The sequence below is a fragment of the Suillus subaureus genome (genome assembly GCF_016647635.1).
Source record: "Suillus subaureus strain MN1 chromosome Unknown BJ212scaffold_6, whole genome shotgun sequence".
Taxonomy (NCBI): Eukaryota; Fungi; Basidiomycota; class Agaricomycetes; order Boletales; family Suillaceae; genus Suillus; species Suillus subaureus.
Genome location: NW_024538562.1, coordinates 1,299,096 through 1,313,423, shown reverse-complemented (window position 1 = coordinate 1,313,423; position 14,328 = coordinate 1,299,096). Strand labels below are relative to the sequence as shown.

Genomic DNA, 14,328 nt, shown 5'->3' with positions numbered 1-14,328 from the left:
ACGCCAGTCTCCGCATCCCATATAACAACTGTATCATCATATGACCCGCTTGCGAGTGTCTTTCCATCAGGGGAGAAACACACCGACGAAACCCAATTGTATGCTTCACCAGTGGATCAAATAGCATCTGCCCGCTATCGACATCCCTGATGATGATGACATTATCTCTTCCACCACTCGCAATTCGCCTATCATCTGGCGATACAGCAACTGAATGCACACAGTCACTGTGTCCCTTCAATGGCCCTCCCACCGCTGCTCTTTTCTCCACGTCCCAGATTTGCAGGGTGTGATCCCATGAACCGGTGACGACCCGTCGACCGTCTTTGAAGAACGCGACTGCCACCACTGAGCTCGTGTGGACTCGCATCGTTTGTGTTGGCGCTGGCTGCGTCGGCGGCCTTCTCACCGTACGATGTCCTTTTTTTGCTCCATTCCGCAATCCTGACATCACTAAGCAAGGAGATAGACTGGTCAGTAGCGTTTAAAGTTGACAAGTAGCATGCTCTGTACTGTTATCATCAATCTGATGTATCGTGAATAGAGCTGGATTTCTGTCCATAACCCAATTCATGTAGGCTCTTTATATACTTATTGTTTGTTCCATATCACGCTGCTACAGCATGGATCTCATTTCACTCCTTCCATCAGTGGCTATCCATAAACGCTCAATTCCTTCATTCTGTTCACAGCACTAATTATATCCCTATACTTTCCCCGAAGAATTATAATGGAAGAAATACGCTTGCCGTATACCCCGAAATCTTAGTTCCTATCAAGTGAACGTCCGGAATTACACAGGTAGTCGAAAATGCTGTGGACTGGAGCGATGCGCCTGGCTATCATGTTTCGAGCATCTCAAAAGCTGTCCTCGTAAACACAATCACATACTTTTCCAGCACTGGTGCGAGAAACTTCCTCAATGATCTTTTTTTCACTGGTTCCGGTGCTGCAGCGCTGACAATACGAGCTGTTTTTTATAACGGTCGCGATCTGAATGCTAAAGCTGTCCGTAGGTATGCCTCTGATACCCCCATCTGACCTAGAGGTCAGGGCTGCCAACTATCGATGGCTTACCTATCAGCTCTGCAGTAGATGTGCAAGAGAGCAATCCTCGTCACGGTCACGTTTTTTTTTTGACGTGGACGGTTTAATATTACACTCATACTAATACACGGCCATCAGGACACGTCGTCGTTGAGCTTTGGATGCCTTGGAGTGACAAAGCAATACGAGATCATTGTCAATCCAAACACTCATTCACAAAGTACCATCACTCACACAATCGACGAGGTCTACGAGACCGATATCTGGTACATTTCTTTAAACTTTGCCCCAACTTCTGGAACTGCCGTATTCTGTAACAAAGGCTATTAACATTTCTCACCTCTGTAATCTCATCACTAATGTTAACATACACATTCCCATCGATCGATCCAAGTTTAACCACTGTATGCAGCGTCTTGCTCTGTTCCTCATACCCACTGCTCCTCTTAAAATCGTTCGTCAGCCAAGTCCGAACACCAAATGAACCTGCATGTGCGATTAGACCACGGGCAACCAAGCAACGCGACGACGTACACTTGAACCCAAGCAGCTGACACTGCTCATACAACTCCTTCGTCTTCTTAAATCCAAAATAAAGATCGGGATAAGAGACGCTGCGTCGACATATGCACCCGATGAGATGCCTCAGTGGAGAATGTATCCGTAAGTGTGACTGAAAGACCGTCTCCGTAGAAGTTTGACCAGAGATCTAAAGCTGTCGCAGCAGCGTCTTTGTAATCTGCCAACGCTACTATCTATCAAAGGAGATCGAGGAGATCTAGAACTTGCACCCATGAACCACTTACTAGAAGTCACAAGTTATAAGTCACGTGGATAAAAGGAACAGCAACGTATTGAGCGATCGTGATTCGTGCCTATTGCGTTAAGGTTGTATCGCATAGCGCGGTAGACCTGTGCATCTGCGTCAAAAAAGGGGACCACCAAATCCTGCATGACGAACAACTGCCTGTGCCTACGTCTCGAATGCACTGAGCGTACATTGCACATCTAAAAGGGATGTAACTTTATGCGTGGCTTGTTCTTAGACTCGTGACCAGTTGCCTTATACAGCAGTGACGAGGAGATGTGGTGGGTAACACTACATTCCACCATAACTCTCACGCAAGACAAGGCAGCTAGTGACGAGACTAGCTTGTGCCGGCACATGTCCATACTCAATAGCACGAAAGAATCAAGAACCGAGAAAGGAGTTGACTCACCTTCTTAACCGGTATAATCCCAATCCAATCTACATACCGAAAATACATCTCACAAAGACACGCCATGAGCGGGACCTCCCATAAAACTGTCTCCAACCAAGAGCCTCTCGCTTCGATCTTGACGCTGCATCGGGGTCATCAGAAGATGGGAGCAAGGTGACAGAAATCTACAGGTGCGCGTCGATGAAGTCACAAGTAAGGGGAAGAGGGCATATAATGATTTGATCGGGGTTGAATAAGACTTGTGATAATTGAGGTGCGCAGACTTAAAATACTTGCATTTATCTTGGAGCCCGGGGCGTTCGTTTTGTGTTAGATGTACATCGGCGAAGCCTGCATGTACTAAATCAGGATAGAGAATGGAATAGTTGGAAAGATACGAACTGTTCAGTGCTTCTGGATAGATGCTCTAGAGAACTGGCGGTGCTTGTCACGGTGCATGAATCGATAACGACTTCTGCAGTGGGATAGCATTCGAAAATAGTTTGTTGCATCGCGAACTGCGCAACTGCTTCAACATGGCAGGAGAAGTGTTTGAGGTGACAATGATGGTGTTACTGCGAAACATGCCTTGTACAAGTCTGTGTCGAGGATCGAAGACCTTGAATTCAGAGTGGACATTTGGGACGCTGGCGCTGGTGTTGCTCGTCATGATGATGATCGATGGAGTAAGAGTGCTGCTTCAAATTACTGGACCAGTACTGATCAGGAGTCTTCGTGCATAACCGAAGCTGCTAGCTATAGTGGTCCTACGTCTCCTCGGGTCCAGCCTCAGTCCCCTGTTCGTTCCCTGAGCACATCCCTTATCTTGCTCCAAAACACCTTGCCCGCATCGCACGCGACTTTGAATACCTCCTCAAAGGGATCCATATGCAACATAGTCTCCATCTGGGCGAGGGTCACGCATCATGTATGAGGCATCACGCCCACCACAACACTCGCCACGTCGTTCTCTTCGGCTGTGGTTAGATCCAGTAAGGTTGGGTGCCATGCACGCTTCCGCTGATAGCGTAGACAAAGTAGAAGAGGGGAATCCATGCAGTTGTGAGGGCGAGGGCAGAGGCGTTTATACACGTGGGGAGGAGGCCACCGTCGAGCTGGAGGACGTGGGTGAAGATGTCGGTTGTGCTGTGGGTGTAGAGATGGGTTTGAACAGTGGGTTCGAATGTGCTTTTGATTGTTGCTGCGAGTTCGAGGAGGCGTCTAAGTGACATTATATGCCCGATAAAGCGCGTGTAGTACTTGTCGCCTCTGTCTCTTCCTCGTTCACCGACGCCAAAAGGGGCAAGCTAGACTTCAACGTTTAGTATTGCACGATCGTGGAATGTTTCGCATCTTGTTCCTGGTTTTGCTTCGTGCGGGCCGAGGAATGAAATTCACACTTGCGGGGGGCCATGTAAGTGGGCGACGCCGGAATTTGAACCTACTGCTCCTTGTACTTCGAAGTTGATGGATATTGTTCACACTTCATAAGTTCTGCGACCGTCGCTGCGAAGAAGACCAGTATTGAGGAGCTCGACGCCAGAGGAATGAAGGTGGATGGGTGGGAGGGTTATGGGGTGAAGTAAACGGGCCACACCGTGGTTAACGTTGAGAGACGTCAACAGAACCTGTTTCAAAAGTAAGTCTCACGCAAAATTGTACATTTCAGTAATTATACACTATTCATTCAAATATTCTGTCAACCCATGCATTCGACCGCTTTTCCTTCTTCCGTTGCACCGTATACTGCTTCCAACATGGGCACCCCTTTAAGCTCTTGCCCTCAACGAGCGGAAAGAGAGGATGAGCATCTAGATGGACAAACAACGCACTTCTAAAAGCGTTCGCATCAGAACTTTCTTCTCTTTCCTAGGACGTCTGATCCTGGGATTAGCTTGAGACAATATATGATACAATATCGAGACCGATACGATGCAAAATTCGAGGGATATTGTTCATGGGGAAGTGTTGTCAATGAATGAAATGAAAATGTCCCGTGCTTTGCTGCTACAATATCTCCAGCGTCTTGACTGTCCATGTTATCAACAGATACCGTGTCCCTGACTTGTGCGATGATATTGTTATCCGTAGCGATTCTCTTATACTCCCCACCACGCTGCTGCGCTAGCAAGAGTGCACTAAAGGGCTGTCTGAGATGAACGATCAGTCGAAACTGCCTGGTCGCTTGATTCCGAATCAACCGGTCTCTGTTCTCCAGGAGATTCAGGAGGCGAATCATATAATGGAGACTCAGGCGCAGACCAATAATCTTCCACACTACTCTCATCATCAGTAGTCGGACAGCTCGGCAAAGTCTGGCAGTTCTGTGAAGTCTGGCAGCTCGAGAAGATAACGAGTCCACGGACGAATGAGCAGGAATGTCTGCCGAGTACGTCTTGCAGGCGAGAATTGAACTAGCTTATCTTCCGTTCTGACTAGCAGGTCTTGCAGCCGGTCTGCCTTGACGTCATAAGTGAAACAGCTAGTCCCGTCCTGACCAGGTCTCCGCCTGACTTCTGTGAGGAGAAATGCGATGCAGGGCAGTTGCAGTCTGGCGTTTGCGAAATGAGGAACGCCAAGGTTCTTAAGAGTGGTATACAGTTTCAAAGCGGACTCCACAGCTACATTGTTTCGCAGCATGGAGACCGAATTCTGCATGTCGTCTTCAGATAGAAATGGCAACGTGCATGGCGGAGCCTTGTATGAGGAAATCTCGGCTGGGAGACAACTGTTGAAGTTGGACGATTGTCCAACCCAATCAAGGGACGTGATGTCGCCCGAATGAGCTATGATCTCCTGTAAGAGACGTCCGAGCGCGTTCTGTCTTTTTTCTCCGTAGATTACAGGGAGGTGGATGCCGAAGATACCAAACAGCGAATATGCGATGTCTTCCTGCAACGTGGTGACACGTGTTGATGCCCATCGAAGTTTCTCTCGAGCATCTCTCATCCCCGGGCGGAAGGCGACGAGCGCCCGCGCATTTATGCCAGTAGAAAGCTCCAACTCCTGCATGATAGCAACAGACTCCTTGTGGTTGCGTGAACGGTCGTCAAGGTATAGTGTCCAATCCGCTTGGTAGAAGAAAACAATTTTAGAAGCGAGGAACTCCTGGACAGTCCATCCTCGCGTGTTCCAAATGCTATGTGCGAGCGCGCCAGATTCTGACGAAGGAGGAGCATCCGATAGGTAGACAATGGTGAGTGCCGAGTAGTGATACCAGATGAACATGGAGTTGATTGATTGCTGAACCTCAACATTGTTGTTCTGGTCGATGCAGCATGTATCGCTCCACGCCCAATGATGCCCCGCTTTGCGAGCGACTCTGCAGAACTTCTGCAATTTCACAACGGTTCCGACCGGATCCAAGTCGTATATGTCGCTGCCCTGAATGTCGTGCAGTAGCGGCTCTTTGGTCTCCCACCTATGGGACAACATGACCCAACTGAAGTATTTCGCAACCGCTTCTTGGATGGGTCCTGTTTGGAGGGGCGCATGCATCACCAATGAATGCAAAAGCTCTTTGTGCTCTGTACTCTCCGTGAGTGCGTTGATCTGCGTATCTCGATTGCACAAACATCCAGAAGAGGTGTTGATTAGACGAAGTGGAGCGTTTTCCAGTTGAGTGTAAATGGCTTGTCGAATAGCATCTTCTACTTCAGGTGGGCTAACATAGCGCTGTGCTCCACGAAGCGCTGCATGCTTCAATTCGTACCCGAGATGATACGAAGGGTTGAGCTCAATGACCTACGAACATCATCAGATTTGTCAAATCAATGACGGATATCGTCTGCACCTTGTCCGCGTCCGAAAGGGCCCCCGAATAGAGCTGTTGGCCCAACTTCACCTTACTGCGGTGCGCAAAGTAGAAATCATATGACGAATCCATCCCAAATGCTGTGGAAAGTGTGTTCTCGATGGACCAGAGCTGAAGATTCCCAGCATTATCTCCACTCGCGAGCAATTCTCCACTGGGAGAGATGGCGATGCAGAGGACCCATGCGGTGTGTTCGAGTGCCTGTCCTATTTGCTGGTGTGACTTTGTGTTCCACAGGCGCACAGTCTTATCGAACGAGCCAGTGGCAATGAAACAGCCATCAGAAGAGATGGCCAGGGAGCAGATCTTGTCAGTGTGACCGGTGCAAGGTTGACCGATCTGAGTCCCATCCGACGAGTCCCAAAACTTGATTGTTTTGTCGTCTGATGCAGAGACAAGTTGCTGGCCGTCGGGCGTCCACACAACAATTTTAACTAAATGGTGGGCGTCGATGCTGATGTCCAACAGAAGCTCGGCGTTATCGGTATGCCAAACCCGGATGCTACACAATGATCCGGATGCTAATTTCAGCCCATCTGGGCTGAAGGCGACACAACACACCCAATTATCGCTGACGAGTCTTGAGGACAGCGCCAGTCTCCGTATCCCATATAATAACTCTTTCATCATGTGACCCGCTTGCGAGTCTCTTTCCATCGGGGGAGAAACACACCGACCGTACCCAGCCTCTACGCTTCTCCTGTGGTTTGAATACCATCTGCTTGGTATCGACGTCCCAGATGATCATGGCTTTATCTTCTCCACCACTCGCAATTCGTCTATCGTCTGGCGATATAGCGACTGAATACACACAGTCACTGTGTCCCTCAAATGGCCCTTCCACCAATACTCTTTTCTCCACGTCCCAGATTCGCAGGGTTTTATCCTTGGAAGCAGTGACAATCCGTCGACTATCTTTGAAGAACGCGACTGCCGATACTGCCTTTGTGTGCACTCGCATCATTTGTGTTGGCGTCGGTTGGGTTGTCTGCGCCGGCGTCGCGCGCTTCCCCACAGTAAGATATCCTATATCGTGCAATCCTGACATATCGCTAAACAGGGAAATAGACGGTCAGTAGCGTTTAAAGTTGACGAGGAGCGTACTCTGGTGAAGTCGTCGATCTTATATATTATGAGCAGAATGAGATGTTTGCCCATAACCCGAATCATGTAGGCTCTTTATATATTGTTTGCTCCAACCACGTTGCTACAGCGTGGATCTCATCTCGTTCCTTCCATCCGAGTCACCCTCTGTCCATAAACGCCCGTCATATTTAAATTTAATTCATTTTGTTCACAGTAAATCCCTTATAATTTCCCCGAAAATTTATAATGGAGGAAATACGCTTGTCGTATACCCCGAAATCTTACTTCCTATCAAGTGGTACCACTTCCTCCGCCAGGTAGGGCTCGGCGAGACGCAATCAATATCATGAATTCATTCCAAGTATATCTCACGATGGATATCCGGCCCGAACTACACAGGCAGTTGAACACGTTGTGAACGAGAGCGATGTGTCAGGCTATCATGTTTTCAACGACTTGCTTTATTCCTCATACCCATCGCCCTCGTTCGTCAGCCAAGTCCCAATACCAAACGAACATGCACGTGCGATTAGACCACGAAACGCAACCAGAAATAAGCTGACGACGTACACTTGAACCCGAGCAGCAGGCATTGCTCATTCAACTCCTTCGCCCTCTTAAAATCCAACCTATCGCTATAAATGCTAGCTTCCTGTGTATAGTTGATCCCGCGCTCTTCGTGCATCCCCTTAACTCTCGGCGTGAATACTTTTGAGTCTTGACGCGGGGCTTTCTCGAAGTTGATGGTTATTGTCGAGTCATAGACCAGCAATGTTAGGGGGTTTTCCTTATTGCGTTGGACCATATAGTTACATATAGTGCTTCCAAGATGGAACCTTGCCCTGTTTTCTCGAGTTTTGAAAACTGGAAGAGAGTATGAGCATCTACATCATGATAGGTCTAGTCTGAGATGGCCAAACAACGCATTTCCTTGCACTTCTCTTCCCCAGGATGTCTGATTTTGAAATTAGCTTGTTTGTATACGATGATACAATATCGAGATCAATACAATGCAAATCCTAAGGATATTGGTCATGAAGAAGTGTTGTCAACGTATGAAATAAAAATGACCCGTTCTTGGCAGCTACAATATCTCCAGCGTCCGGATGTCCATCATATTATCAACAGATGCCGTGTCCCTGACTTGTGCGATGATAGTGTTATCCGAAGCGATTCTCTTATACTCCCCACCACGCTGTTGCGCTAGCAAAAGCGCCCCAGAAGGACGAGTAAGGCAAACGAGTAATCTCAACCCTCTGGTGATCAGTTCGTCATCTCCAGGTTCATCATGCCAATCATCCACGCTCTGCGACTCGTCTGTATAGTCAACCAACTCGAGATCATACCGATTCCACGGACGGACGAGCAGGAATGTCTGCCGAGTACGTTTTGCAGGCGAGAATTGAACAAGTTTGTCTTCCGTTGTGACCAGCAGGTCTTGTAGCCCGTCTGCCTTGACTTCATATGTGGAACATTTGTTCTCGTCTCCACCAGGACTCCGCCTGATTTCTGTGAGAGGAAATGCAATGCAGGGCAGTTGCAGTCTAGCGTTTGCGAAACGAGGAACGCCGAGGTTCTTAAGAGTGGCATACAGTTTCAAAGCCGACTCCACAGTCACATTATTGTTTCGCAGCATGGAGACCGATATCTGCATCTCGTCTTCGGACAGAGATCGCAACATGCATGGTAGAGCCTTGTATGAGGAAATCTCGGCTGGGAGACAACTGTTGAAATTGGACGATTGTCCAACCCAATCAAGGGACGTGATGTCGCCCGAATGAGCTATGATCTCCTGTAAGAGTCGTCCGAGCGCATTCTGTCTTTTTTCTCCGTAGATTACAGGAAGGTGGACGCCGAAGATCCCAAACAGTGAATACGCGATATCTTCCTCCCTAGTGGTATCACGGTTTGACGCCCATCGAAGTTTCTCTCGAGCATCTCCTGTCCCTGGATGGAAGTCAACAAGCGCCCGCGCATTTATGCCAGTTGAATGCTCCAACTCCCCCATGATACTGACAGACTCCTTGTGGTTGCGTGAGCGTCTGTCGAGATATAGAGTCCAATCTGCTTGGTAGAAGAGAACAATTTTAGGAGCGAGGAATTCCTGAACGGTCCATCCTCGCGTGGTCCAAATACTGTTTGCGAGCGCGCCTGACTTGGACGAAGGCGGGACATCTGATAGGTAGACGATAGTGAGCGCTGAGTGATGATACCAGATGAACATGGAATTGACTGATTCTTGGAGCTCGACGTTGTTATTCTGGTCGATGCAGCAGGTATCGCTCCATGCCCAGTGATACCCCGCTCTGCGAGCAACTTTGCAGAACTTCTGCAACTTCACCGTGGTTCCGACCGGATCCAACTCGTATATGACCTTGTCCTGAATGTCGTGCAGCCCCAGCTCCGTGGTTCCCCACCTATGGGATAGCATGACCCAACTGAAGTACTCGACGACCACTTCTTTGATAAGCTCTGTTTGGAGCGGCGAATGCATCACTAATGAAGGGAAAAGCTCTTTATACTCTGTACTCTCTGTGAATGCGTTGATCTGAGCATCTCGATTGCACAAACGTCCAGTAGAGGTGTTGATGAGACGAAGTGGAGCATTTTCCTGTTGGGCGTGAATGGCTCGTCGGATAGCATCTTCCACTTCAGATAGACTAACGTATTTCTGGCGTAGCTCTGCAAAAAATATAAGCCATGTTCAAGTCGGCGCTTGAGCTGTTTGGGGCTTACGTCGTATACGTGGGTCGGGTGAATCATCCAACTTAGAGAGCATAACTGTGAAAGCCTCGAATGCATCATCATAACGCTGTGCTCCACGAAGCGCTGCATGCTTCAATTTGTATCCGAGATAAGACGAAGGGTTGAGCTCAATGACCTACGAACATCACGACAAATGTTCAAATAACGACAGATATTGTCCGCACCTTGTTCGCGTCCGAAAGGGCCTCCGCATACAGTTTTTGGCCCAACTTCACTTCACTGCGGTGCGCAAAGTAGGAATCATGTGGGGCATCTATGCGGAATGCTGCGGAAACTGTGCTCTCGACGGACCAGAGCTGAAGATTCCCATCATTATCTCCACTCACTAGCAGTTCCCCGCTAGGAGAGATTGAGGCGCAGAAAACCGGTGTGGTGTGTTGGAATGCATGACCTATCTGCTGGTGTGACTTTGTACTCCACAATCGCACAGTGTTGTCGTCCGAAGCGGTTGCAATGAAGGAGCCATCAGAAGAAATAGCAAGTGACCAAATGAAGTCAGTGTGACCAGTGCAAGGTTGACCAATCTGGGTCCCATTCGACGAGTTCCAAAACTTGGCTGTTTTGTCATGTGATGCAGAGACAAGTTGCTGGCCGTCGGGCGACCATACAATGCTCTCGACCGAATTGTTGTGAGCGTCGATGTCGAGAAGAAGCTCGGCATTATCGGTGCTCCAGACCCGGATTCTACGCGATGATCCCGATGCTAATTTTAGTCCATCTGGGCTGAAGGCGACACTGGACACCACACTCCCAACCCTGAGTGTCAAGAGGACAGCGCCGGTCTCCGCATCCCATATAATAACTCTTTCACCATATGACCCGCTTGCGAGTCTCTTTCCATCGGGGGAGAAACGAACTGACATGACCCAGTCTGTATGCTTCACCAGTGGTTTGAATACCATCTGCTTGGTATCGACGTCCCAGATGATGATGGTTCTATCTCTCCCACCACTTGCAATTCGCCTATCGTTTGGCGATACAGCGACTGAAAGCACACAGCTACTGTGTCCCTTGAATGGCCCTGCCACCAATGCTCTTTTCTCCACGTCCCAGATTCGCAGGGTTTTGTCCTCGGAAGCAGTGACAACCTGTCGACCGTCTTTGAACAATGCGACTGCCCAAACTGGCTTCGTGTGCACTCGCATCGTCTGTGTTGGCGCCGGCTGGGTTGTCTGCACTGGCTGGGTTTCCTGCGCCGGCATTGTGCGTCTTTTCACAATAAAGTATGCTTTTTTTACTACATCGCGCCATCCTGACATATCGTTAGACAGGAAGATGAATGGTCAGTAGCGTTTTAAGTCGAAGAGGAGCGTACTCTGTGATTACCGTGGTCGTCAGTCTTATGTGTCGTGAGTAGAGTTGAATTTCTGCCATTTATAACCCAACTCATGTAGTACGCCGCTCCGTGACAGCGTACTTACCACGCCGCCACTGTGTATCACATTATCAAGTACTGCCCCTTTTCATCAACCTGCTGATTATATATTACGTAATGCTGCAAGCTGTAGCGGTACAAAGAAGTTCTTAGCCAGCGGAGTGATACTCCTTATAATACAATTAATTGTTTCATGTTCACGGTAAATCCCTTAGAATTTCCTTGAAGAATTAAAGTGGACGAAATACGCTTTCTGTATACCCCAACATTTTAGTTCCTATCAAGTGATACTATTTCATCCCTCAGGTAGACCACTCCTACTAGACGCAATCAATATCGTAAGTTCACTCCAAGCATATCTTGTGATAGACATCCGGAACTACATTGGCAGTCGAAATGCTGTGGACGAGAGCGATGCATCAGGTTACCGGGTCATTCTTCGAACAAAGCAGCATTTCAAAAGTTGTCTTTATAAACACAGCCGCATACTTTTTCAGCACTGGTGAGGGAAACTCGCCTCACTCACAATGATCTTTCTCTCGCTGATATCCGGCGCTGCAGCGCTGGCAATTGGGTGTGAGCTTTTCTTATAATAATCGCGATCTGAATGTTCGTAGGTATGCCTCTGATACCACCCATCTGACCTGGAGGTCAGGGTTGCTAACTGTCGACGTCTTGTGTATCAGCTCTGCAAGAAACGGAGCGATCCTTGTCACGTTTCTTTGACGTGGACGGTTTGATGCTACAGTGATTCTAATACACAGCTACCGGGACAGCTTTAAACGCCCTGGAGTGACAAGGCAGCACAGGACCGTCATCAATTTAGATTCACATTCACGAAAGTACCATCACTCACACGATCGACGAGGTCTACGAGACCGATATCTGGTACATCCCTTTCTTTGCCACAACTTCTGGAACTCCCGTATTCTGTAAAAACGAAAAAGGCCGTTAACGAGAAGACAAAACCGAAAATCACGACATATCCCACCTCTGTAATCTCATCACTAATTTTAATAACTCCTTCCCATCAATCGACTCGAGTTTGATCATTATATTCGGCGCCTTGCTCTGTTCCTCATACCCGCCGGCTATTCTTGAATCCGTTCCTCAGCCAAGTCGCAATACCAATCGAACCCTGACGTGCGATTAGACCACGAGCAACCAAGCAACGGGAGTACGGGTTTCAAGGCTTCGCTCAATCTGACTGGTCGGCGACGATGTCGACATTGTCTGCTATTGCAGGGCTGGACATGACTATCCAGGTGATATAACTTTTGACTCCGGCGACTCCTACTTCGGTGGCAACCTCGTGACGGACTATGTAAACGATGGCTACATCAGCATGGCTCGCCTGGATGACATGGCGACGCGCATCATCGCTGCTTGGTACTTCCTTCACCAGGACGAGACATACCCTGTAACGAACTTCAGCGCGTTTAGTCCGAACGACGAAGCGACCAACCAGCATGTGAACGTGCAAGCTGACCACTATACACTTGTGAGGGAGATTGGCGCAGCTGGAACGGTCCTTTTGAACAATGAGAACGACACGCTGCCATTGAACAAGCCAAGGAACTTGGTATTGATCGGTAGCGATGCGGGTCCAGACAATTCCGGCCCGAACGAGTTTTCAGATCAAGGTGGAAGTGATGGGATTTTGGCCATGGGCTGGGGATCTGGGTATGTACTCTCTCAGACATACTTGTATTCTTCCTAAAAACCGATTGACGACACACAGAACTGGTGACTTCCCCTACCTTATCTCGCCTCTAGAGGGTATCCAGGAGCGTACTCGACAGGACGGTAGCAGCGTGCGTGTTCTGGGACTTTGACGACTGGAACGCTGCTCTGGCTGGTAATATGGCGTATGGTGAGGCCGTCGCTCTCGTTTTCACCAACTCCGACTCTGGCGAAGATGACATTACTGTCGATGGCAATCAGGGAGATCGGTACGTTCCTTGCGTATCTTTAAGTGATGGCTTTGTTCATTTCCAGCCAGCAACAATCTCACTGCTTGGCACAATGGTGATGACCTCATTCTTGCAGTCGCTGCGCAGAACAACAATACTATAGTCGTCGTGAACAGTGTCGGCCCGCTCATTATAGAGCCCTGGATCGAGCACCCTAACATCACTGCTGTCGTCTGGGCTGGCATCCAAGGGCAAGAGGTGGGTAATGCTATTGCTGACGTACTTTATGGCGCATACAACCCCTCTGGAAAACTCCCGTATACGATTGCCAAGGATTTCGCTGATTATCCCGCGCAACTCATCACTGATGATTCGGGAAGCGAGATTGTTACCATTGATTACACGGAGGGGTGTGTCAACTGAACCAAGGTCGCCTTGTATTGATACTGATCTTACTTCGCAGGTTGTTCATCGATTATCGCCACTTTGATCAAGTGAGTTTCCCGACTTCACTTGGTGCTTTCACGTTTTAAACAAGGGTAAATGCAGGCAAACATCACGCCACGCTTCGAGTTTGGCTCCGGTTTGAGTTACACCACGTTCACGTACTCTGAGCTTGCCGTGACTCCGATTCAGTCATCGGATACTGATCAGGAGGATTTGATCGCTGCTTGGGAGAACGAGGAGGCTTCGCCCATCGCTGAAGGGTTTTCTACTGCGCTTGGTGAGGTTATTCAGACCGGTGAAGGATCTGCAAGCTGATACCGCTACTTCCATGAGCCTGCATTCCAGGTAACTTTCAAGGTCGCGAGCACTGGACCTGTATCCGGGATGGAGGTTCGTGACACCACTTAACTTCTTCATCTTGATGCTTACGCCCAAGTCACGCGAATAGATTCCACAGTTTTACATTTTCCGTCCTCCGCTAGCGAGCCTCCATCAGTCCTGAAGGGATTCACAAATATCGAAATCTCGCCGTCCAGCACAGAATCTCGTCCTCTATCGGTGCGAGCAGTAGGGACTTTAGGCTGCGGGGGGATATTCCTACTTGATCGTGCTTTTTGTCTGACACCTGTTGAATCGATTCAGTGCGTGTACTTACTGAGTTTTTATCGTATTTTGGCG

The 14,328-nt window shown here is 48.7% G+C and overlaps 4 protein-coding genes across 4 annotated transcripts; 1 reads left to right on the top strand and 3 right to left on the bottom strand.

Annotated features, from left to right (window-relative positions):
• Positions 1-4,538: 4,538 nt before the first annotated feature.
• On the bottom strand, positions 4,539-7,111 carry BJ212DRAFT_1477802 (WD40-repeat-containing domain protein; the record flags this gene model as incomplete). The annotated part of the gene is made up of 3 exons (XM_041339609.1): positions 4,539-5,993; positions 6,043-6,584; positions 6,640-7,111. The coding sequence occupies 3 exons, from the start codon at positions 7,109-7,111 to the stop codon at positions 4,539-4,541; spliced, it is 2,469 nt and encodes an 822-aa protein (XP_041196707.1).
• A 479-nt stretch (positions 7,112-7,590) lies between these two features.
• Positions 7,591-8,094, bottom strand: BJ212DRAFT_932576 (uncharacterized protein). Its single transcript, XM_041344376.1, has one exon. It carries the CDS (start codon positions 7,952-7,954, stop codon positions 7,679-7,681), a length of 276 nt encoding a protein of 91 aa, XP_041196706.1. The 5' UTR covers positions 7,955-8,094; the 3' UTR covers positions 7,591-7,678.
• A 139-nt stretch (positions 8,095-8,233) lies between these two features.
• On the bottom strand, positions 8,234-11,117 carry BJ212DRAFT_1477801 (WD40-repeat-containing domain protein; the record flags this gene model as incomplete). Its single annotated transcript, XM_041339608.1, has 3 exons — positions 8,234-9,831; positions 9,886-10,030; positions 10,080-11,117. 3 exons carry the CDS (start codon positions 11,115-11,117, stop codon positions 8,234-8,236), a joined length of 2,781 nt encoding a protein of 926 aa, XP_041196705.1.
• Positions 11,118-12,443: 1,326 nt separating this feature from the next.
• BJ212DRAFT_1575100 (glycoside hydrolase family 3 C-terminal domain-containing protein) lies at positions 12,444-14,326 on the top strand. Its single transcript, XM_041342126.1, has 7 exons — positions 12,444-12,973; positions 13,078-13,242; positions 13,293-13,613; positions 13,667-13,697; positions 13,753-13,926; positions 13,983-14,037; positions 14,097-14,326. Exons 1-7 carry the CDS (start codon positions 12,636-12,638, stop codon positions 14,150-14,152), a joined length of 1,140 nt encoding a protein of 379 aa, XP_041196704.1. The 5' UTR covers positions 12,444-12,635; the 3' UTR covers positions 14,153-14,326.
• Positions 14,327-14,328: the final 2 nt, after the last annotated feature.

Bases quoted from the DNA above. Each gene is read 5' to 3' on its own strand.
- BJ212DRAFT_932576 (XM_041344376.1), bottom strand. From the start codon at position 7,954: ATGGTCCAACGCAATAAGGAAAACCCCCTAACATTGCTGGTCTATGAC.
- BJ212DRAFT_1575100 (XM_041342126.1), top strand. From the start codon at position 12,636: ATGGCTCGCCTGGATGACATGGCGACGCGCATCATCGCTGCTTGGTAC. The intron at 13,243-13,292 runs GTACGTTCCTTG...ATTTCCAGCCAG, and splicing joins GATGGCAATCAGGGAGATCG to CAACAATCTCACTGCTTGGC. The intron at 13,698-13,752 runs GTGAGTTTCCCG...GGGTAAATGCAG, and splicing joins ATTATCGCCACTTTGATCAA to GCAAACATCACGCCACGCTT.